This window comes from Cotesia glomerata, linkage group LG3, assembly GCF_020080835.1.
Source record: "Cotesia glomerata isolate CgM1 linkage group LG3, MPM_Cglom_v2.3, whole genome shotgun sequence".
Taxonomy (NCBI): Eukaryota; Metazoa; Arthropoda; class Insecta; order Hymenoptera; family Braconidae; genus Cotesia; species Cotesia glomerata.
The window spans coordinates 5,917,157-5,942,225 of record NC_058160.1 but is presented as its reverse complement, the minus strand read 5'-3'; the positions used below and the strand labels follow the sequence as shown (position 1 = coordinate 5,942,225).

Sequence of the window (25,069 nt, the reverse complement as noted above, 5' to 3'; positions counted from 1 at the left end):
ATACCCATAGAATAACAGCTCTTGTTGATAACTAATACTCAGGCTAGAATATTAATATAGAAGGAACAGAAAGATTTTTAATTCATCATTAGTTTCTGGAGTGCTAAAACAGACTGTCATTATTTTTTTACAGTCCTTTTATTTTTTTAATCACAAGTATAATTCAAAATAATGGCTCTAAAATATATTTTGTCAACATTTTTGTTTTGTTTTGCTCTCGCTTTGGCAACCGAACATTCTTCAGTAAGTGTAACTTATTTATTCAATATCTAATTTTCTGTCTTAATGAATGTTTTATTTACATAATAACTGTATTATTCATTTAATAGACCACTGAAAATTTTCACTATGAATGTCAGAAGGACTCTGTAAAAGTGAGCTATGACAGTATGAAAGAAAATGAAACAATCGAGCTCAGCATTAACGATCCAGATGTAATAGATCTTACTGTATATGAGAAGATTGACCTGCCTGGTTACGTGCCCTCAGCGGAAGATCCTTCCATACCTCGAGGAGGACAACCCTTACCTACAGTAAATAATTGGGAAGCTCTGAAGTCGCAATTAGAAGCTATTGCAAAAAAACTACCCCCTAACGATTGCATTAAATCATTCGGTGTTGGCGAAAAACCAGAGTGGGAAATTAATTTTAAACATTGTTTTAAAAATAGTTTAAAAAAGTTTCCCGTTCAAGTTTCTTCACGCGTATTACCAAGCCGCGTTACACACCATCGTCTTCATTATGTCAATTGCGAAAATTAAATGATTATAAAAATGTAAGAGTTTCAAAGCGAAAAATATATTATTTTCATTTTAAAATATATAAAAATTACATGATTATTATATCGATCTATTTATATTTAATTAGTTATGTTTCATGATAAATATGATGAGAAATATTCGAATATCACATATATTAGCGACATTACATTAGCTTATATTTTTTTTATCTGTTAAAAATTGTTTAAATTACAAATAAAGTACTCACAATAATATCTTAAATAATAAAGAATATTATCATGTGACTTTATGTTTACGCTTCATTTATAAAAAATCCTCTACCTATACCATATTTTATAACATATATAACGTAAAAGTTAAAATAATTATTCCAAATTAATTAAAACCGCAATAATTTTTATTGTTACTCTGAGAATAATTATTGAACTAAGTCTCATAATCTGAAAAATATTAATAATATAAATAATAATACAAATTTTTTAATTTAATCTATACACATATCGTCACTAACATAAATTTTTTTTATTTGTAGACCTTGAAATTTATTTAAAGTTATTTGAATATCATTAAAATAGAAAAATAATTAGAAATTTAAATTATATTCCTCATTGATTTTTATGTATTTTTTTTTGTTTACAATAATGTACCCTATACAGTGTTTGTATATTAAAAAAATAGAAAAACACATGACGCAGAGAATATAAAAACTCAATCAACCAATGATGACCAGTCAGGATTTGTGTATATAAAAGAGAAAAAAATTATAACTGAGCATACTTCATCATACTTTCGAGGTATAATTTACTTGATTATTTATAATTGTCTTGATTCCTCAAGTATTTCAAATAGAGTTTAAAGTTATAAAGAATGACTGTAGAAAATATTTTATTAACATTTTTGGTGTTTAATATCGCTCTAGCTGCAGCCGAAGAACATACTTCAGTAAGTATAATTATTTATTTAATTTAATAAATGATATTATGTTTCAACTTTTGTTTCAACATTTGTTCTGTATAAATTGCATTATTCATTCAACAGAGGGATGGAAAATTTCATTATCAATGTCAACCAAATTCCGTTTTACTGCGATATGACATAACAAAAATAAATGAGACAATAGAATTTAAAATTTTCGACTCGAATCACTTATCTATTGGAAGCAACAGACAAATAAGTAAGCCTCGCTTTCGTCGTGAATCGAGACTACCACACAATTTTTGCAACAGAGATCGGACAGTAGAAGAAGCAGATGATGCTGAGAGATTGGAAAATGGCAAATATCCCTTGTGGTGTTTTATAGCGCTACAAGCAGAAGCACTAGAAACAAAATCGCCAGATGAAATTTTTTTCACTTCAACACCTCGTCCGGAATGCGTAAAGTTTTTTGACGTTGACGAAAAACCTGAATGGGAAATGGACTTTAAATACTGTTCGAAAGAAGAGAGAAAAAAATTCACTGTTGAAGTACACTCAAAAGTATATAAAAGTATTCAAACTTCTGTTTGGATTTATAGTATTGATTGCATGAATACAAATATTAATAATTATGATGAAGTGTAAAACATACTACTTCCTTCAGTGTAACACGATTTGGTAGCAGATATTTAATAATTGCACGCCTCATAGCGCGAAGCGCGTGAGGTTGTGCTTTATAATCGACTCGTCAAGATCAAGCAATTTTGTGATCTTTAAATGCCTCTATCGCAACCATATTACACTTATTCAATAATATAAGTAGATGTACACCGAAAAACACTTAAATTAAACCATCTTTTACTTTCTAAAATCATTTCATGTTGCTATTTTGAAAAAAAAAAACGTTTTGAAAAAAATTTTACGTGGACGTCCGGATGTCACTTCATTTTGGATGTACTAACGATTACTCCCGAACAAATTGATATTTCAAGACCGGACCTTTTTTATTAGTTTAAGAATTCGATGAACTGGGTCCGTATTTCATATCAGTGGCCTAGCTTATGTATTTTTTTTTTTAATTGAATTTTTATTAAAATTCATGGATACAACCGTACAAAGCCAAACAAACTTTTCTTATTTGTCACGTGAAAACTATGGCGCCACTTGATCAAGCTAGATTTTTTTAGACTGCGTGCGTATATGACAAGAAAAAAGGGCGCCGATATTTAAAAAAAAAAATAAAAAATAGTCTGTAAGAAATTACTTAATTATAATTTTTTTTTTAATCAATTACACAATTAATTTTTTTCTTAAAAAATGATTGAGCGTTATGAGGCGTGCACTTTTGGATTCTCCAAACTTTTTGTATATTGCACCAGTTAGATTGATTAAATAAAGATTAAAATATAAATCATTATGCTAATACGATTTAGAACAAAATGACTAGCACTTACGTTATTTAATTCCTAGTTATTTAATTTTTAAACTGCATAAAGATTGATGAGTAATAAAAAGTAAAAAGAAGTGAGACGTAATACATAGATATAATGCATATTTAACAAAAAAATTAAAAATGTTGAACTTCCAATAAATAAATTTAATAAAAAAAATAAAATGATATAAAATATTCATTTTATTGCCAGTGATTAATAAACGTTTATACAACAGAATCCCATTGGCTTACTATGGGAAGAAATCTGTGATGTTCTATACGTGTATTGGCCCACATTTTTACATTTTCTGTGTATCTTAGGGTAGTGCTATGGTCGTCCCCTGAAATAAAAAAAATAATTTTTATTAAAGTGACCTGTGATAATGATAATATTTGAAAGTTTAGAAGATTAAAATGTGTACATCAAATACAGTTATTATGTAAAACTATTATACTAAAATTCTTAATTCAATAATGTTAGGAAAATTGAAAAAATTTACATTTGGTCCTCGAATCTTAAATTTAGCATTGACAACCACTGCATAAATTACCAAGACAACAAGAAAAATCGATAAAATTTTCATGATGACTTTACTTCTGTGAAACGATTATAAGATTATTATTTCGTTTGGAACTGATGACTGTGAACAAGAGCGAGGTTTTTTATACTGAAACTCTGGACTTAAAAGTAGGGGGAAAATATCATTATTATTATTGCACGACTCATGATGCGAAGCATCAGAGAGTGCTTTACGATCAAAAAATTTTTTTCGTCTCATTTCGGCAACTATTTTTATTAATATACACTTGTTAGTTCACGGAATCAAGATATTTTGCATACTATTGTTAAGATAATTTAATGGAGATTAGTTTGACACTTTTCAAAAATTGATTTAGTGTAATAGAAACGGAAAAAAACAAAAAACTTTCCTGTCTGTCATGTATCAAACTCTGAAAACACTATAATTTGCGAAAAAATGTATTATAATGAGTTAAATTTTTTTTTTTAATTCTTTGAAAGAATTAGATTAATCTTTATTTATGCCAGGGCACAGGCCAAATGACAAATTTACAAATAAAATAAAAATATACAAAAGAATAGATGTATAAAAAGTAATTGTAAGTACAATAGAGAAAAGTTTCAAAATTTGTTTGCTTAAATGTTATAGATTATCGATTCAACACTAACTTTACTTAATTTAAATCATATTTAACTATATAGTAGTTATAGTAGTATATATAAGTTTAATAGACCAACTGTATTAGTATTTTTGGATCTTGCCAAGGCTTTTGATACAGTAAATCATACAATATTGTTAGATAAGCTTTGGAGGCGTGGTATTAGGGGTATTCCGCACCTATTAATTAAAAATTATTTAAGAAAAAGAGAGCAGTGTGTCAAAGTCAACAACTGCATTAGTGAAACAACGCATGTAAAAGTTGGTGTACCGCAAGGAACAATTCTAGGCCCTCTATTGTTTATTTTGTATATAGATGACATTTTCTATACATTGCCGGAGAATTCTCTCGTTGCTTATGCAGACGACACGGCAATTCTATGTACAGGAAATAGCTGGATTGAAATTAGTTCAATCTTGAATAATTGGCTAGAAATACTTGATGTTTGGCTACGAGATAATCAACTCTCACTAAACATAGATAAGTCGACCTATATTACATTTGGTAGTTATAAAGATAGTGTTCCCGTCAATTATACACTAAAAATAAACAATGGAGAGCTTCTTAGAGTAGAATACTGTAAATATCTGGGATTGTTTTTTGATGCTCAAATGAAATGGAATATACATGTGAATGAATTGTCCAAAAAAGTAAGATACTTTGTTTTTCTCTTTTACAAACTTTCCAAATTTGTTAACATTAATGTACTTAAAAGTGTGTACTATGGACTCTTTGAAAGTGTCATAAATTATGGGATAATTGCTTGGGGTGGTGCTTATAATAACGCCATTAAGCCTATTATAAGCATTCAAAACAATATGTTAAAATATTTCGAAGGACAGGGTGTTTTAAATATACCGCTTGATATTAAGAAAACTTTTATTGTAAAAGCCCTAATGCGGTACTATCTAGAGTGTAAAGAGCAATACAATGCTAAAGATACTAGAACTAGATTTAGGTCGATATCTCTCCCTAAAATTAATAAAAGGATTAGCGTAAAGAACGCTTACTATGTTGCAATAAAATATTTTAACCTTTTACCTAATAGTCTCAAGATATTAGTGTAGTAAAAAAACACTAAACTGTAGGATAAAAGATTGGATTAAGAATCTGTCATTGTAAATGTACAAAGGATTTTGTGTAATATTAACATTTCTCTAAAAATTTATGTACTTTGAATTATTATATATATTTTTTAAATATTTTGTAAAATTAGGATAATTTATCTAATGTCTAGCTCTATGTACAGATGCCTATGCATCTCTATAGACCTGTATGCTAGAAAATAAATAAATAAATAAATAAATATATAATATGCTTAGTTAAAAATCTAGCTTAAACAAGTAATCATAAACTTTATTTTTAAATATTTCGAGACTACTAGAGTTTACTATATCACAGGGTAGTTCCTCCCATACCCGTATCACAGTCACTAAAAACGAGCATTCAAAGTAGATTGTCATAAAGCGTGCTATTTCGAAAGAGGAGTGCTTCTTTGCTGCTAGATTAGTAGGTCACCGAATGCGAATGGCTAGGTAACTCAGTGTCGTTTATGTACAATTAATAAAATAAAACAAAAACCAAAAGACTGTATATCTATATATATATTGTGTACATTTATTCCACTAGAGGCGATTGCGCATTATCGTACTATTTTAGCTGTTTTATACATTTTTTTTTTACATTCTTTATTTTATTAATATTTCATAATTAAATGATCATTATGAGTCGTGCACTTTTGGATTTTCCAAACTTTTATTAGTATTAATTTACAATAGATCCATCATAACTAAAGTAATTGCTAGTAAAATTATAATTACTTAGAAACTAAATATATATTTACAATTATAAATCGTTTTGATTGTAAGATGGAAAATTAAATATTGTGGGTGTGTGAAAAATATTATTGCAGTGTAGCCTAAGGACTCATGGTATCCTCCTCTGCTTCCTGGGCGCACTTAGAAGCCGTTGTATAGACGCCAGATTTGGAGTACAATGGTAGTAAGCTAGAAACCGCGGTATAGACGCTCCATATGAGGGTACTGTCGGGAATAGAAACTATGATAGAAACCGCGATATAGACGCTCCATAAGAGGGTATCGTCGGGATTAAGTTTATTTGATTATTTTGTAAGGGAGTTTTATTGTATATTAAGGGTTGGTTAAATAAAATAAATTGGAAAAATGAATTTCTTTTAATAATTTCTGTATCCCTCCTAATGATCTCTCACGACCCTGAGTCTTCACTCCATGTTCTGGTCCAGTTTCTGAATACTGTGCGAAAAATCCAGTGGCGCCCTAAATAAATTTAGGGGCGACCAAGAGAGCAGTAGAGACCCGTTTCAGTAATTTAAAAAATTAGTAATAAAAAATAATCAATAAATAATTAAAAAAATACTAAATTTTACGTTGGAGGTATATTTGCCAGACATGAAAACCAATTGCTCCTATAACAAATCAAAATATAATTATATTAAAACAAAGTACTAAAAAAAATTGATGAATTTTTTAAGATTTAACAAATCAATTACCTATAAGCTTCAAGGAAGGCATTTTCCGAACATGACGACCATGATGTGGTGGTGTATGGATCACTAAGCGCATGCATCACTGCATTAATATCATTCGAACATTGACTTTCTTGATCATGTCCAGCGCCGAGTCTATCTTGTAATAAAAATAAGTAACACTTATTTCATAATTATAATTAATTTAAATATTATTCATCAATATTCATACATGTGAGCTAGCTCATGAGCGGCGTTCTTATGACTAAGTAAACCGGGCCCATCATGTATAATTCCTCCTCTGGACATCATCTTCCGGTAGTTTTCGGTTTGACAAGCACCATACGGCATTGACACTCCTCCTATTTGTGTCATCAAGCCATACTTAACGTCTGGAGAACTATAAACAACAAAAAAGAATTGTTTACCGCATGAAAAAAAAAATGTATTAAAAAAAATATTGTACTTACTGAGTTGATATCATGAAAGCGTCGTAACTATCACTCGGGAATTTATCTTGGTGATCAAAAAGCCACCGACCCATATTAGCCATTACATCTTTATAGTCTATAGCAGGTAATTTTAATCCAATATAATGTTTATTGAAGAAATTAAAAACTCCTGAATCCTGGTGTAAAGTAAAAAATTTCGTAGATATTATTACTTATAATTTATGTAATTTTATAAATTCATAATTAATCATTATTTACTTTGGGTATAACGATCCCAGCAAGGCTTATTCTAATATCCGTCTTCTTCAAATGCTGATAGGTGTCATCTACTTCATCCCACACAGCTAATACATGTTCGATTATTTTTTCTTCAGTATCATAAGCTTTCAATTTAGTCATTTCGTAGTCAATAATCACCAATACTTCAACAAACATTGTATCATCTTCAATTCTGAATGAGATAGGATTGAAAATCTAAATTTCAAAGCTAACATATAATAGAAATTATGACAGAAATTATTTCATTTATGATACTGAAATTAGCAGACTTGTAATAATTCTTGGAAGTTTTATAACCAATCAATCATTATAATATATTTTTAAAAATTCACACTTATACTTTTTTGTTTAATTTCTACATGTGGAATTTTTTTCATTAGAATTTAATTGTTATAAGAATCTAAAAAATTATTAGATATCTATTAAATTCAGTATCATTTTCGTTTAAAATATTAGGACATACATTAATTTTTTTTTCGACCATTAATTCGGATTTTTCAGTCCTCAGTAAATAAATTGGAGTGTTGGGCCCAACTAAAACACTTTTTGAAGAGTGGTTGAAGCTTGGTGTTTTAAACTTTAACTAGTTAATGACAAAATTATTCACAAATTAATCTTAATAAAAAACACAGCTCATTTATTTGTTTTAAATAATTAAATAATTTTTTTCACTTACCACTCTCGACACAGCGAAAGAGAAGACATTAAGGAACAACAACGTGGTACCAATTTTCATTATGACCTCTGCAAAAATTCAAAATACTATTATTTAAAAATATAAAAAACTAAATTTATTTTATTTTTTTATCCATCCATTTATCAAAATTTTAATAACAAAAATAAATTTTAATTGCTGTTATCGAGTGATAATTATTTTATTATCTATTATTAGATTTGTTTATTTCAGTCTATTGAGTTATTTAACTCCATTGTTAATAAATATCAACTTTTTATTTTATTTGATAACTTTCATTAAAATGGATGTATAAAAATCTTTAGATTTTAAAGTGGATTATTTTTTATAAAGAAATAAAATTGTTGATTTTACAAGAATTATTTGAACAATTAGTGAAACAAAAAAATTACTTACTTATCATTACTGAATTCATCAATGTTACGTTTGATTGTTTTTATTCTTTAATTGTAATTGAAAGGAATTGTGCTTTATATATGTATCTAGCACCCCACTATTGTATAAACTTTCTGTCCCAACTTTTATCTACTTCTTTAACCCTTCGTTGGTCGCGCTTCACTGCCCGCCTTCATTGGTCGCGTGGTTAGGGAATCGCCGCAATGTTAATTTTCTTACAGTGTTGCCAAGTATACTTTTAAGTAAGCGCGGTAAAATTTGAGTTGGTATGAAATAAAAATTAATAATTAGCGCAATAGAACAATGAAATCAAATGGATGATGAAAGTTCCTCATAAATTAATATTTTTTTTATTGAAAAATTACATTTTATAACATTCACATATAATTAAGAATTATACATAAGAACACATAATAAGAACAGAAATTATATATATTAAGAATTATTATTTAAGAATAATGACTTGAAACAGTAGTAATATTATTATTCTTGTGATCCAATCCACGTAATGATATTTATTTATTTATATTTATATTTATATTTATTTATTTATATTTTTATTTTTATATTAAAATTACTTACAATAACATTGCACAAATAAATTAAATAAATAACTTTATGGGACATGCGCATAACAACTATAACAGCTGATGACGGCCATATTGTTTTTATTTATTCAAGTTTCATATAATTGGCAATGCTGCGAATAAAATTTCATGGTCGGGTTTGGTCGTGCTTACGGGGAATCGCCGCGATTCCATGTTCTTACGACATTTATTATTTAATATCTAATTAATAAAAATACCTACAACTTTAAAAACTGTTTAGGTGCATGCTAAATGAATTGAAGAAGGAATAGCTAAATTTTTTAAGGCTGGAAAAAATTATTTTTTTTTTTATAACGAATTGAAAAAAAAAAGCGGGGAATCGCTCATAGCGCGACCAACGAAGGGTTAATAGGTCAGTCCACAAGTTTAATACCTTTAATGTTATAAACAGGAATCACTGCATAAAGAAAACTATTAAAACAATGAAATAATGGTAGTAGGGACAACAAACTTGGAAACGAATTTCTTATTAAATTCTATTATTACTTGAATAGAAAAAAATACCTGAATTAATTCATTTTAAAAACAAAATAAATCTCGAAGCAAAACAAAATTTTTTTTATCAAACTGAAATAATCGTAAAGATTTATTCAATTTTTAATCATTAATCTTAATCTTCATAAAAAACTAAATTTTTTTTATTATCATTCAATCAACAGACTCGATAGAGTCTGGCGCCAAGTTCCGTTCTCAAGCCAGACTACCGAGTATATGTATGTTATGTATATACCGTAAGCAGAACGGTTTTTTGAGGTTACAAATTTTTTTTCAAATTTATCTTGTTTTTTTTTTATATGATATTTTATAATAGTAGTTCATGCTTTTTATTACGCGTATTACTTGATTATTATCAATTATCTTTATAATTTCTATTTAAAATTATTAAAAATAATCAGCACAAACTATAGCGACCCAGATTTTTAGATTTTAACTTTTTTCTTATGTAAAAAACGGACGGCCAGAGACTAAATAATATAAAGATGAATGCTAATTTTATAATAGATGGGAAACTACAGTGAAAAAAAGATATTTGACAGCTTGCAATTACACACGCCAGGCGGCGCAAGAATAACTTTTACATGAACTATAGCTTAAAGGGGATAGTTTGCCACCGGAAATGTATTAAATTAAAATTGTCAATTTTTATTATAATTACAAAAAATACTGAAATCCTAACAAAAACAGTTTCACTGTAAAAAAATCACGCCAAGTCCACGTTCATAAGACTATTAAGAAAAAAAAATTTTATTTCTTTACAAAAAGATATAAAATAAAAAATTAAAAAATCCAAGTAACTGTTACGTCCCCACCTGCATTCGCAGATGTCTGATAGCGAATTCGCGCGCTAATTTAAAACTCTAATAATTATACAATAATTCCGTGAATATTCAATTTTCATAAATAATAATGTAAAATGATAAGTAAAGAATTCCAAATGTTAAATATTAAACATAAAATATTAGAAATAGAAAATGATAAGAAAAAGTGAAACTCAGCCAACACCTGAGTAAACAGAATATTTTTAAGTTTACATTAACATTTTCTCTCGAAGAATGTTAATGGAAAATCTAGATAGACAAATATGACTCATTGTAAGACAACTAGCGTTGAGTACAAAGGTATATTCGAGAACATTCGAGGAATGTTCTAAATAAACAAACGATAACGAACGCTTGCGTGTCCTGAACTTTGGAGTTGAGTCAGCGCGGGTCACCCGAGTGGACCTCGGAAATGCCACGCGCATCAACTCAGGACAACAGGACATTCGGGGCCCGATACGCAACCCTACTCCTCCTAGGGCGCGGCCCTTGGACGAAGAGATATAAGCAGGGTGCACGGGTAGTTCGAGGCTCTCTTCTTCTAAGGCTCTTCTTGATCTTAAAGTTACGAACTTAAGACTCCTCATAGTTAACACTCGTCGTGAGACTATTAATTCCAATTACGAAATACCATTACGTACTTTACGGCAGTTGTCAAATCATATAAATTCAAAGTGTATTTTAAATAGTTAAATAAATTCATTTGTTAACCCTTCGTTGGTCGCGCTATAAGCGAATCGCCGCCTAACAACTACTCAACCTATAGAGACTCGCTATAGTGCGAGCGAGAAACTAAAAAAGACGCGACCAACGAAGGGTTAATTAAATTCACCGAAGTTAGTTATTTCGGAGTTAATTCGAGAACCTCTACTTACGACTCTGGAGGTCGTAACATCTTTATCTCCAGCTCTAGTTGTTCTACTGGTTACTTACAAACCCGTGAGGTAACCGGGACGTAACATAACCGATATGGTTGTATATGATTTTCGGAAATTAAAAAAAATTTTGTTGTAAATTTAAAAATTAAAAGAAACAATTTTAGAACGTACTTGGTGTGCGTCATTGTGTACTTCAATTTTTTTTAAAAGTCCTAGTAGATAGATTTTAGGAATTTCATAAAAAGTGAAATTTTTCGTAACCACGCACACTAAATACGTTCCAAAATTGTTTCTTTTAATTTTTAAATTTACAAAAAAATTTTTTTTAATTTCCGAAAATCATATACAACCATATCGGTTACTTGGATTTTTTAATTTTTTATTTTATATCTTTTTGTAAAGAAATAAAATTTTTTTTTCTTAATAGTCTTATGAACGTGGACTTGGCGTGATTTTTTTTATAGTGAAACTGTTTTTATTCGGATTTTATTTATCTCTTATCTTAACCCGTCAGCACTCACGTGAACTTTTCGGTACAGTCAACGCTCTCTGTATTTGACTCGCCCGTACAAGACAATTCTCTGTATTTGACTCGTCCTTGTCCATAAGAGCTGTGTAAAATCGTCAAATACAGAGGAAGAATGTGGTCAAATACAGAGAGCGGTCCAATACAGAGAGCGTTGACTGTAATCTTGACTCTCGTGATGAGAGATTTGCTCACGTTTAATCTGCGTGCGGCCGAACAGCTATATACTTACGAAGATACACGAACTCGCCCGAACGTTACCGAAAGTCTATTTTTTTTTGTTACACCTATAATTCCGTGATGAGAAGAATGCTCACAATTTTCGACACGCATGAGAAAAATGTTTTTTTATAAATTATATATAATATTAAAGCATTTCAAAAGTTCATAATTTGAAAATAGATAAAATTACTCGAAGATAGAAAAAATTTCAACTACCCTTTGCATTTGAAAAAAAAAAGTTTTCATTGTTTTAAATCGAGCGTAAGCAAAATGCTCATAACGTGAGCGCTGACGGATTAACCTTCATTGTTAAAAATGGGAAAACCAGAATTTGTAAACAAAGCTATAAAAGTAATGTTATCAAAAAAGAAGATTCTTCAATTAAAGAAATCGTTTCTTTGTATCATCCATTTTTAATTAAGTAATTATTGCTGTGCATTAGCGAAGCTATTAAATTAATGATAAAAAAATACGATGTTATTATCTGACACTGACAGTCATTAATAAAAATTAAATCAATCAAGTAAAAAAAAAAAAATTAATTAGTTATATGAATTAAAATTTTCAATCTAGAATGACATTGAACATCGTATAGATAAAAATATTTTGGTTTCAATAAAAAATGGCTTCAAAGTATTATAAATTTTTAAATTCTACATTCTTTTATTTTCCACACATTTATATTTATTTTTTACTGTAAGATAAATCTTTTCACTATAAAAAATACAGTTATAAACGTAAAAATAATAAGTTTAAGTTATTTAATATTAGTTGTACCTATTTTTAATATTTTAAAGAACATGATGCATCATTATTTCTAAATGTTATCAAACAGGAAACTTTTTGTAAATTAAAAATTCTTTTTCAGCAAATCGATTGGTAATAATTCTTACCATTATTATTATTATAACAATTGGTACTATATAATCACGATATAATATTCAATATTAATATAAAAATATTATTTTAATACGTAGTTAAGTTGCTATCAATATAATCTATTGAAAATTATTATTTATGCATCCATAAATACTGATACTTAATTTGAGTATTATGGTAAGAAAACCTTATGTATTTAATTATATACTTTGTTTACACGGAATGAGTAACCATTTTATATTTTTAGGCTTGTCAAGTTGATCGACTTCAATATCCAGAAGAGCATCACGATCTTCTGCATCATCTAATAGATCTTTCCACATTGCATTTTCCTGTAAATCAAAGTTTTCAATCAAATAAAATGCATAAAAAATTTTCCAAACAAAGATTTTTATCAATTTTTGAGTTTTTTAGGCTCAAAAATATGATTGTAAGATCCCTCAAAAAAAAAGTTTTACAACAATTCAACCCATGCAAAATGTATATCTTTATATTTGTCAAGTTGTATCATTTTTAATCTTTTTGAGCCATTTCGAATCGTTTAAAATTTTTTTTTTTTTAATAAGGGATAGTAGTGACAATAACTACCTTGTATTTACTCAAATTGCCGCATATAATCAAAGTGTGCTTTGCTCTTGTCAAACTAACACAAATTCTGTGAGGGTCATAAATACGATCAGTAGGTTTACTTTGAACACATGAAAGAATAATAATATCGCACTGTGAACCTTGAAAACAATCGGACATTTTAACAACTTTTATATTCATTCTATCTCTACGTTCCTTACTAATGGATTTAAATCTGTTGAAATAAAAATATTTCAATTAAAACTTTACAATTATTTAACTAATTGATAACTTCAGTTTCTTGACACTAAAAAAATTTTTTTTTACCTTTCTTCCTGATCAAACATTTTTATTATTAAATCACGTTGTTCTTCGAAGAGTGTAATAATACCCAAGCTAACTTTAAAACCAAATTTTCCCAAACCCATAAGCATCAGTAAGGCATAAGTGATATCAACTATCAGCTTGGCTTCCCCCATATTTGTAAGACCGTCTTCTTCTTCTGGTGATGAATGGTTGAGTAATTTGTATTTGTAAATTCCTAAAGGTTGTACTGTCGATTCATTTTTTAACATTCCTTTATAGAAATAATGATTGGGCCATTGAGCAATAGCTTTTGTCATACGGTATTGTGTATTCAATGATAAAATCGGAGTTTTATCTTTCTTTTCAAATATTTTGTGCACTCTGTGAAAGAAGGATTTGTCCAAATTCAATACCTTCATCGCTTCCTGCAATAAATTATATTGATTATAATTTATCATTCAAGACAGTAATAAGTAGTAATTAAAACATACCTCAGAATTTACTCTAGGTTTAAATTGGTGTGGATCGCCAACCAAGAATAACATTTTTACTCCTAGTCTCAGGGGTAAAAATGTTTCCAATTCGGAGGCTTGAGAAGCTTCGTCAATTATGCACACTGAAATATTCAAGCCTCTGTAAATAAAAATAAAATTATAGTGACCAATCACATTTGAAAAAAAAAAAAAAAAAAAAAAAATCTATATTCTTACTGTAAATAATTTCTATAATACGCTGCTCGACAAGACATCAGTGTACTGACGATGACATTTGCGTCCGACATGAGTTTTTGGATATAATCTGATTTTTTGTTCGCATCAACGCTTTTCTACAATCACAGAAGATTAATACATCAATTTTATAATCCTTGATGTTTAAATTTTCTATAATATAAAAATAGTACCGTGAGACACATGAAAGATACCGGTTTTACCAACTCATTCATTTTTTCTTCTGGACCTAGACGAAGAATCTTGCATTCTATACCCTTTTCTGGAAATAACATTTCGGGCCAATAATTATTAAAAAATCTAAGAAATTATATAAAGGGGTAAAAAGAAGTAATTTTCGGGAATTTTTTTAACAGGGAAAATAAAGGAATTTGGGGATCGGATTTTTTTTATTTTATTAAGGGTACATTAAAGATTATTACCCTAAATTTTGATTAAAAAATATTTAATTATTACAAAGTTATTAACAATCTCGTAGAGCCACTAGAAAAAATTTCCCCCTCCATGGTCGGTTCGGTAACTCAAAAACGGATCATTTGAAAATAAAAACCCAAACTGCTTTTTAATCAGTAAGGATGTAGTTATCGTCGCACGTACAGAATTTTGCAAATTTTAATTTTAAAGATTTTTTTAGCCGGGTTAAAACAAAAAAAAAACAGCAAGAATATTGAGAAAATTTTCAATCAGTCGCCATTTTTTTTAAAATTAAAATTTGCAAAATTCCGTACGTGCGACGATAACTACATCTTTACTGATAAAAAAGCAGTTTGAATTTTCATTTTTTAGATGATTTGTTTTTGAGTTATCGAACTGACCATGGAGGGGGAAATTTTTTCTAGTGCTCCATGAGATTGTTAATAACTTAGTAATAATTAAATATTTTTTAATAAAAATTTAGAGTAATAATCTTTAATGTACCCTTAATAAAATAAAAAAAAATTCGATCCCCAAATTTCTTCTTTTCGATAAATTAGATTTTCCAATTTCTTTATTTTTCTGTCAAAAAAATTCCCGAAAATCACCTCTATTTTTCGATCGTTAAAGTAGTGTTCCCCCTTAATCTTACCTTTCATTGCAGATTTTTTATCTAAAAGTTGTAAAACAATTGAATCAATCGTTAGGTTTGATTGCCCGCAAACTAAAATGCGATCAGTACTTTTTCGGCTCAGCATCGATAAAACGCTGTTGACAATAACTTTAGATTTTCCAGTACCCGCGGGACCAGAGACTAAGCATATTTTAGATTTTTTATCTTCTACTGTCTTAACAATCCTGACCATGGCTTCCAACTGTTTTGAGTCCAATTTATCCTGCACGGAAAAAAAAATATTGTTAAAATGACTATCCAACGTATCTTCAAATGACGTTTCCTTAAAATAACGATCCGGATTGCTGATTTGAGGATTCATTTGTTTGACTTAAGCATACAGAGTATAGCTCTTGTCAATATATGTAGTTTCGTCAAAACAGGCAACTGTTTTGTTAACGTGAGGATCTGTATAGTTGAATTAACTAAATGTAACGCTAAAATAATGATATGGATCGTCATTTTGATGATCCGCTGTATAGCTGAATTGGCTATACAGCGTATATCTCTAAAAAAATGACTATATGGCGTAGTCAGAATAACGATACATATCCTTATTCTAATGATATTTTTTTCTCCGTGTGTCTATGTCAAAATTTCCAAGTTAATAAATTTTTATACTCAATCAATTGTTTAAATTTACACAACTACCTTTGTCACTGGTTTGATTTGATCTTTGTCATTAATCGGTGAAAATTCATGGTCATTAAATGTTGGTTTTAAAATCGCTTCACACAGTGGGGATTTTTCCAGAAGTATTAAGGAATTAAGATAATTTAAAGTGAGTGAAATTTTCATCTTTACTGGTTCGACAACGATTGAATCTGGAATGTTGTTTTTTCCCACATACTTTGTTACTAATTCATATAATAACTCGTATTCAGATTTGTCTAAAAATAAAAGAAGTAAATAATTTAATATTTGATTTACAGTATTTAATTTTTAATGAATAATTTTTAACACAGTACTTGAAAAAATGATTACCTTCTACTTTCTGTCGAGTTAAATAATCTATATACGCATATTGTTCTTGATTTTCAACTGAGGGATTTTTAAATTTTATCAAAGTACTGTGACGTGGAAACCAAACATTAGTGTCCGATGAAATTTTTGCCCTTGCTTTAAAACGATAAATCCGATCGTTTGTATCATCGTCGGGATTTACTTTTAAGCATCTGTTAAACAATGGAATCTTGAACAATTCAAGACTTTGTGATCTAAAATAAAAAAAAACAATAATTGCACCAATTTAACGTAAAGTATAATACTAAAACTAACTAGCCGACGTTTCTAATTTTTTTATTTATTAAATTGGAATAAAAAAATATCTTTTTTAAATTGCACTTAAAGTTTTTCAAGTTTTTTACAAATGAAAATTTTTTTGTAATCATTTTTTCAATAAAAAAAATTATAAAAATTTTTAGATGTCGGCTAAATTGATTTTCACACGTTGAGTACGTAATTTGCATTGAAATACTTACTTGACTTCGTCGTTATCATCTAGAGTGCTGTGGAATTCGACTACGTCGTTCCAAAATTCGTAAACTAATAAAGGAAGCTGTACCTGGCAATATTCTTCAAAGTTCTTATATGATAGCTTTGGTTGAGTCAATTTTAATGATGTAAAAATCGAAGTTGCATTTTTATTTAAGAACCATTGAGGCTTCCACTGTAATATTTGGTGTAGAAACTTTAGCCTGACGTTACTGTGTCTGACATTTTCTGGATTTTCCACATCTGTAAAATTAATAAATTAAATTATATGAAAAATTAAGTTAGACGACACTCAAATATTTTTGGTTTTTTTATTAATTAAAAATTAGAACCAAACAACTATTTTTTAAAAATTCCACATATAGTTTTTAAAATTTTCCACATGTGAAATATTTGTTTCAATTTTTTAAAAATTATTTTTCAATAAAATAAATTATAAAAAATTTAAATTTTCATTAAATTATAATACTGAAATAAGCAAACATCTGATCATTTTTTTAATTTTTATAACAAATAATTTGTCATAAAAAAAAATAATTAAAAATATTCTCAATTAAAATTCTCTTAAATTTTTATGTGGATTTTTTTTACTGAATTTTTTTCATAATTTGTTATAAAAATCTAGAGATTTCGTAGGTCAGTTAATTTTACTATAATATTAAATTTGTTAATTGACGTAAATAATTAAAAATATCTATTTTTTATCTAAAAATTTTTAATTGTTCATTGGAATTTTTATTTGATAAAAAAAAGTCAAAGTTTATAAAATGTCGGGTAATTTATGAAAATTAAGTTAGCCGACATCTAAAAATTTTTAGAATTTTTTTTTATTGAAAAAATTATTACAAAAAAATTGAAAAAAACAATTTCATTTGTAAAAAACTTTAATAACTTTAAGTGCAATTTTTAAAAAATATATTTTTGTTCTAATTTAATTAATGGATAAAAAATAAAAAAATTAAAAACGTCGGCTAACTTTAGTATTGTGCTAATTTTAGTTTTACATGAGATTTATAACATTAATTAGTAAAAATTATGTGATTATTTCATAAAAATATGATACATAGTAATTAAAAGGATACACATGTTTAAATCATTTTAATTTTTACCTTCAGTAACAATATTTATTTTCATGATGAATCTAATCAGTATGAGCGTAACGAGTAGAGTGAAAACAATGGACCGGTCTGAACCTGTAGGGAATAAAAGAGTCAAATTGCGTTTTGTACGGCGTCATACACGTGACATGGTGTAGTGTTGATGTTTTTCTGTTTTGGCGCTGGTATCGATTGTGTATAGTTCGATGTATCGACTTTCCATATCTCGGGTTGCATTAATTATAAATCCGAATAAAAACAGTTTCACTGTAAAAAAATCACGCCAAGTCCACGTTCATAAGACTATTAAGAAAAAAAAATTTTATTTCTTTACAAAAAGATATAAAATAAAAAATTAAAAAATCCAAGTAACCGATATGGTTGTATATGATTTTCGTAAATTAAAAAAATTTTTTTTGTAAATTTAAAAATTAAAAGAAACAATTTTGGAACGTATTTAGTGTGCGTGGTTACGAAAAATTTCACTTTTTATGAAATTCCTAAAATCTATCTACTAGGACTTTTAAAAAAAATTGAAGTACACAATGACGCACACCAAGTACGCACACCAAGATAAAAAAATTTCAGAATTTTTTTTCACATTTTTAAAATTTTTTTCTGACTTTCAGCAGAAAAAAATTTCCACAAGGGCTTCTATTAGTCTTTCTTCTACCTTTTCATTTTCTAAATCTTTCCATTCATTTAAGAAACTCTTCCCTTCTTCTCCTACTTTTTCATATATTTCTTCACATTTTATTATATGTATCAGGGTTTAACAAGTATGTATTTAATTACAATAAATAATTTATTATCTTTTAAAGAAAAACTGTTCATGACTGTGAATTTTGCACGCATTAAATAATTTTTATAATTAAAAAAACAATGAATTAAATAGAAAAAAGTTGAAAATGAAGAAATGCAATTATCGAAAAATAAATAATCTGTAGGTGAATTTTTTTAAATAATGATTTTTTTTAACTACTAATTAATTTTTTTACAATTTAAAAAATATTAATGTGTTTTGAATTCACAATCATAAACTCTGTTCATATCTTGAAATCTTATAAAATAAGTTATTTCTTTTAGTAAATAACAACAATCAAATTGAAAAAAAAAAAAAAAGCATTTCATGATTTGAAATTGTAGGAAGTTATGGATAAGATTAATAATAAATAAAGAGAAAAACAATTTTATTATCCACATAGAGTAATTCAAATAGAATATTTATTTTAAAAAGGAATCGCATCGAGAGAAGTGTCGTTACTTGATAGAGTTTAGTCGCAGACTAACTATACAAGAAAAAACAGTTTATCTATCTATATATATATAGGAGACTTTCTATAGATATAGATAGTCACTCATCACGATATCTCTGGAACTATAAGACCTAGAGACTTGAAATTTGGCAGGAATATTCCTTTTGCCAAGTAGAGGTCAGCTAAGAACGGATTTCACGAAATTCCACCCACAAGGGGGGTTGCGGGGGTGTTCACGAAAAAAAAATTCATATTTTTCAATTATGGCTTTTAATAGTTCAAAACTTGGTCAGAATGTTTCAAATTACATTTAGAAATTTTTTAAAAACGAATTCTGTGACATTCCACCCCCCTGGCGTGCCCGTGCGTGGGCGTCAAATTAAGAAAAAATTCGTAAATTTCAATCTATAGCTATTAATACTTTGAAACATGGCCAGAATGCTTTTTTGGCGTTTTTGAGCTGTTAAGAATAAATTTCATTAAATTCTACCCCCACATGTCCGTGCGTGGGCGTAAAATTAAAAGAAATTGTACCTTTTAATCTATAGCAGCTAAAGGATTGAAACTTGGCCAGATTGATTTTTGGAGTTTTGAGCTGTAAAGAATGAATTTTATGAAATGCCACCCTCACAAATCCTTGCGTGGGCGTTAATTAAAAAATTATAAAATTCAATTCCTAAAGGATAATAAGAAGGCATTAAATATAAAAAAAATTAAAAATTTTTATATAAGGTAAAAGCCCTAATAGATGATCATGTACCATTATATGATCACTCTATGTATTTGTATACTATACTTTATTTGTATACTATACTATATTTGTATACTATTTGTCTACCTATATTTGTGAATATAGATATACAAATACACGTATATTGTACGCCACGCGAAGCGGGCGGGTAACGGCTAGTTTCTAATGTATTTTTAATATTAAGTAGCAAGTAACAAGTAGCAAGTAGCAAATTTACTCCTAATTTACACCTAAGTTACACCTAATTACTACTTTTTTGCTACTGACCGTATACCTGTCCCTGCATGAAACACACCGCACGGGAGGGGTATACTGAGGTGGACCTACAACCCCGCTGTCCATCTTACAGCAACAAAGAGAGTTTATTTCTAATGTATTTTTAATATTAAGTAGCAAGTAACGTAAATGTTAAAACTATTTTATTGTGAGGTCTAACCCTCTGTATTGTCCTTAGTAAAATACATATTTTTCTTCTCAACTAAAACCGTAATATTTGATTGTACTGTACAGTGTAAAATAAGAAGGCCTTTGTACAACTCAAGTACCTAAGGCCATAAAATCGAGCCTATATAGGCTTTCTTATTCTAGCTGCACAAATGTGCTTTCATATGTGTTTTTCACATTTAAAAACTAATAAAAGAAAATACGTTATTTTTCTAAAATAAATATTTCTAAGAACAAAATATCTAAAATATAAAACTAAAAGTTTGTAACTGGAATTTATTTTTGCTCAGAGAATCCAACAGAAATTCATTCATTCCCCAATAAAAGGATTGTTCATCAGTTAACTGTGAATTGTTTCAAATTATTTATTGAATTTAAAAATTTTCAATTGAAGAAACACGCTTTTGAATATAAAAATCATGATTGAAACTTAAAATTTTACCGAGTTTATTAAATGTCAAATTTTCTGTTTAAAACAATAATTTTTCTACATTTTTTTTTTCATACCAGCTTTAAGATATTTTTTAAATTATATTTTCTTCGTAATGTATCAAAATATTGATCAAATAGAATTTTACTAATAATTATTTCATCAACTCTATATGGTTAAAATTTAAACTCAATAAAGTTAACATAACTTTAACTCAAGTTGAAACTTTTATATTAGAAACCGCGAATAATAGTTAAATAAATAAATTTATTCTTCCATTAAATTATATCATATATCATATTTATAAACAAAAAAACTATTAATTAAACAGTTAAATCTAATAAAACAATAAATTAACAAACCAGCAAACTATTTTTATTTAAAATTATAATAAAAGTTCATAGAATAATTTAAAAATTATACTTAGGTACATCATAATATCTAGATTGTAAAAAATATCATTTTAACTTCAATTTTCCTAAAAAAAGTGATGGACCATTAAAATAATGTTTCTCGCATGTACTCATCTTTTGTATAGATTCAATATATAAAAAAGGCCATTCGGCAGCCGAAATGGAAGTAGATTTTTCAAATAAAGAAAATTGATTTTTAATAAAATAATATAATAACACTATTAATGTATAACTTAATTTATGAATTAAAAACAAAATTCAATAATAAATTTAAAACTATTTAGAACAAATTTTGGAAAAAAAATTAACTTTTGAAGAAAAAGTTTCTCAAAGAATTGCAAAGATTATAAAATTTGAATTATAAATGACCAAATTTTAAATAACTGCTTAGGAACAACAATTTGCAAATCAATCAGATGTTTGAAACCGGATAAAATTTTAATTGAAGAAAACAATATATAGAACTAATTTGTGACATATTTACTGACGAATTACCTGAAAACATTACACGAAAGACTAATCATTATCGTAATTATTGAATTTACATCATGATTAAGCTATGATGTAGACAATAATTCTAAAACGGCTGCAACAGTAAAACTGTTTCATTAAACGAATTCTAAAAGGAGTAATATTGAGGCTATTACCACTTCTGAGTAGTAGAAATTGAAGCTTATTAAAAGAGCTTTACGATGCATTTTACCGAATTTTGATATCTTGTCTCGATCAGTAATTATATCAAGTTGAAGTAGTAAAAACATCAATTTTTACGATTTTCAAAATTTCAAAATCCTGTCATTTCCAAATTACTCGCCCGATTAAGCTCATCTTCGAACTTAACCTTGGTCTTGATCGATAGATAAAGCATGTTGAGTTTGAAAAAATCGGTTATAAATTGAAAACGCTATCGTGCTGACAAGCCGCGTTATATCGATATAAATATATATATATATATATATATATATATATATATATATATTATATATATATATATATATATATAAATACATACATATATAAACTTTTGAACTATATACATTTTCTGACTCAGCTCGACAAACTGAGTCAGAAAACGACTAAATTTTTTCAAAGTTGCGCCATGAGGACGGCTGCAATAGTTAGATTTTTATAAAATCTACTAAAAAAGGAACTATTAGAATATCGGGTTCATCTGATGTAGTCATGTCAGGGATCTAGAGACTCCTTGTGGTTCGACAGTTTCTGAAGTCCGGAATTCGGTCTCTGCTGATGAAGTCATTTTACCGCTCTAAGGACTAGCTGATGTCGCAGTTCATTGAAATATCTTCTGAGTCTCAACCATCGTACAGATGTTACCGATGCCTTAAGTTCATTAAAGATAGAGCTGCAGGGTTTAGCGGGGTGCCCGAAAGACAGTTCGGAAAGAAAAATGAATATAAAAGGTTTATCACAAAACGTATCACGAAGACGATGTCTGCGTACGAGGACTAGTTGACTAGGGCACTCACCACCGTACTTACCACTTGGGGGGGGGGGATCTCAGCGGGGGGAACGTAATGCACTCCCTTACCTGGTGGGATAAAGAGCACATAACAGACCACCTGTTCATTAAATCAAACGAGATACACCAGTATGCTCCAAGTCACGCGTGCATCTGCTCAGTGGGCAACCACCATCCCATTACTTAGCTTCAAATAGAAATATTCTGATGCTAGGTAATTCTTTTGTCATTTTAATATTAAATAGCAATAGCAATTTTGCAATTATGTTATGATCAAAGAACGTAAATACTTACCTTGAAATTCTCTACTCATAAATTTTTAATTAAATTTAAAACCAAGTATAAAATATTTATTTATTATTTATTTATTTATAAGTCGCTATATGACTACCAAGGTCTTTAGCGACTACTGTACAATTAAATTTGATGAGTTATTTACATTAACAAGTTTAATAAAAGAATCGATTTACTAACAATTTCAATTTTTTACTTTGACTAATTAACTGATATTGACTTGATAAGTCTATTTGACTTAATATTTTCATCTGTGGTCAAATCTGGTCAATGAGCTTACTTAGTAAGTTGAAGGAACTCAATTCTAGTATAAAATAGTATTAACATAAAGCATGTAAGGGTCAATTGGTGTTAGAACCAAAGCTTTATTTAATAAGATGTAGTTTAACTTGAATTAATGTGATGAAAAAATTTTAAAAAGTAGTTCTTACTGCTGTACAATATCCAAATAAATCTACTTAGAGACCTTGAAAACTTAATGACACTGAAATTAGCAGACATCTGAAAATTCTTGAAATTTTCAATAACAAATCAATGATTATAAAAAAAATATTTTTATAAACATTCGCACTTATAATTTTTTAAAATTTCTACATGTGAAATTTATTAATTATAATTTAATTGTTATAAACATCTAAAAAATTGTTAGATGTCTGTTAAATTCAGTATCTCTAAAAGTTATCAGAAAATAATAAAAAAAAAGCTATGCTAACTATGAAGAATTGAAAACTGCTAAAATTTATTTAAACAATTGAGTTATGTCGACTGTTGTAAAAAATTTATTACAATATTTTTCTATTTTTATAAATCGTAATTGGTCAAAATGATAAATGGACCTCATGTAATTTTACAAACTTGGATATGTAAAAATAGAAAAGACGGTTGTAATTAAAAATGTCATTTTATTTACTAAAATTTCGTAGTTATGTATCAATATTACAAAATTTTTAAGCATATGCATACAAAAATTAGTAAACTTAATAAATAGATTTTAAACATACAAGGCAATATCGTAATATTACCAGACATAGATTATTAATTTTTTTCGTAAACTCGATATTTAATTTTAAAATATGTTTGTATACTAAAAAGTTACTAGAATTACCGAAAATTTTTTATTAGTCTAACAATTCTTGATGAAAAACTTAAATTAAAAAATTTTTTAGTTTCTAACAAAACTTATACAAAAAATGATTTAAAAAAAAAATTGTTTTTCATTAATTAGTAATAAAGAGAATAAAGTCCATAAATATCTTCTCATTATTTACTTGTAAATCAACTACTAATGACTCGATAAAAGTTTCCTTTAAGATAAACATGAATAATTGGGTTCATAATAATGCGCCGACTTATTTATCTTATCGTATGCTAAAATAAATTAATACCGACACCTTTTAATTGATAATTACAATTTAATGTTTATATCAATAATTAATAATAAAATTTTTGAATTTTTTCAACTATCAAAAAACTACAAAATATTATTTTTTTTTTGTTTTTCACAGTCATAAAATGAGTAAACATTTATCAGTAAACTGTCATGTAGTATAAATTCGTTCACCGATATAGTTTATCATCCTGTCTGTGTATTTAAATGTAATTTCCAGCCGTCATAAATGGAAAAACCATAAATCTTATCGAGAAAAAGTCCCAAGTGTCACAATAACATAGTTTTAATAAATTATTATATGGTTGAC

At 27.8% G+C, this 25,069-nt stretch overlaps 3 protein-coding genes across 3 annotated transcripts; 1 reads left to right on the top strand and 2 right to left on the bottom strand.

Moving 5' to 3' along the window:
- Positions 1 to 81: 81 nt before the first annotated feature.
- On the top strand, positions 82 to 796 carry LOC123260919. Its single transcript, XM_044722306.1, has 2 exons — positions 82 to 243; positions 330 to 796. Exons 1-2 carry the CDS (start codon positions 172 to 174, stop codon positions 759 to 761), a joined length of 504 nt encoding a protein of 167 aa, XP_044578241.1. The 5' UTR covers positions 82 to 171; the 3' UTR covers positions 762 to 796.
- Positions 797 to 3,312: 2,516 nt separating this feature from the next.
- LOC123260491 lies at positions 3,313 to 8,716 on the bottom strand. Its single transcript, XM_044721608.1, has 8 exons — positions 8,594 to 8,716; positions 8,180 to 8,247; positions 7,967 to 8,086; positions 7,483 to 7,698; positions 7,243 to 7,400; positions 7,005 to 7,172; positions 6,897 to 6,928; positions 3,313 to 3,428 (listed from the first exon to the last, which is right to left on the bottom strand). The coding sequence occupies exons 1-8, from the start codon at positions 8,610 to 8,612 to the stop codon at positions 3,313 to 3,315; spliced, it is 897 nt and encodes a 298-aa protein (XP_044577543.1). The 5' UTR covers positions 8,613 to 8,716.
- A 4,397-nt stretch (positions 8,717 to 13,113) lies between these two features.
- LOC123260881 (regulator of nonsense transcripts 1 homolog) lies at positions 13,114 to 18,474 on the bottom strand. The gene is made up of 11 exons (XM_044722245.1): positions 18,317 to 18,474; positions 17,195 to 17,450; positions 16,698 to 16,930; positions 16,365 to 16,603; positions 15,693 to 15,936; positions 14,800 to 14,888; positions 14,609 to 14,724; positions 14,390 to 14,531; positions 13,920 to 14,323; positions 13,614 to 13,827; positions 13,114 to 13,357 (listed from the first exon to the last, which is right to left on the bottom strand). The coding sequence occupies exons 1-11, from the start codon at positions 18,339 to 18,341 to the stop codon at positions 13,226 to 13,228; spliced, it is 2,094 nt and encodes a 697-aa protein (XP_044578180.1). The 5' UTR covers positions 18,342 to 18,474; the 3' UTR covers positions 13,114 to 13,225.
- Positions 18,475 to 25,069: the final 6,595 nt, after the last annotated feature.

What these genes read in the sequence shown, in the direction of transcription:
- LOC123260881 (XM_044722245.1), bottom strand. Translation starts at nt 18,341, where the DNA reads ATGAAAATAAATATTGTTACTGAAG. An exon ending in GATGATAACGACGAAGTCAA is followed by an intron (nt 16,931 to 17,194) that starts GTAAGTATTTCA and finishes TTTTTATTTTAG; the next exon opens with ATCACAAAGTCTTGAATTGT. An exon ending in TAAAAAATCTGCAATGAAAG is followed by an intron (nt 14,889 to 15,692) that starts GTAAGATTAAGG and finishes TGTTATTTCCAG; the next exon opens with AAAAGGGTATAGAATGCAAG.
- LOC123260491 (XM_044721608.1), bottom strand. An exon ending in GCTTTCATGATATCAACTCA is followed by an intron (nt 7,173 to 7,242) that starts GTAAGTACAATA and finishes TGTTGTTTATAG; the next exon opens with TTCTCCAGACGTTAAGTATG. An exon ending in GCTCATGAGCTAGCTCACAT is followed by an intron (nt 6,929 to 7,004) that starts GTATGAATATTG and finishes ATTACAAGATAG; the next exon opens with ACTCGGCGCTGGACATGATC.
- LOC123260919 (XM_044722306.1), top strand. Translation starts at nt 172, where the DNA reads ATGGCTCTAAAATATATTTTGTCAACATTTTTGTTTTGTTTTGCTCTC. An exon ending in TGGCAACCGAACATTCTTCA is followed by an intron (nt 244 to 329) that starts GTAAGTGTAACT and finishes TTCATTTAATAG; the next exon opens with ACCACTGAAAATTTTCACTA.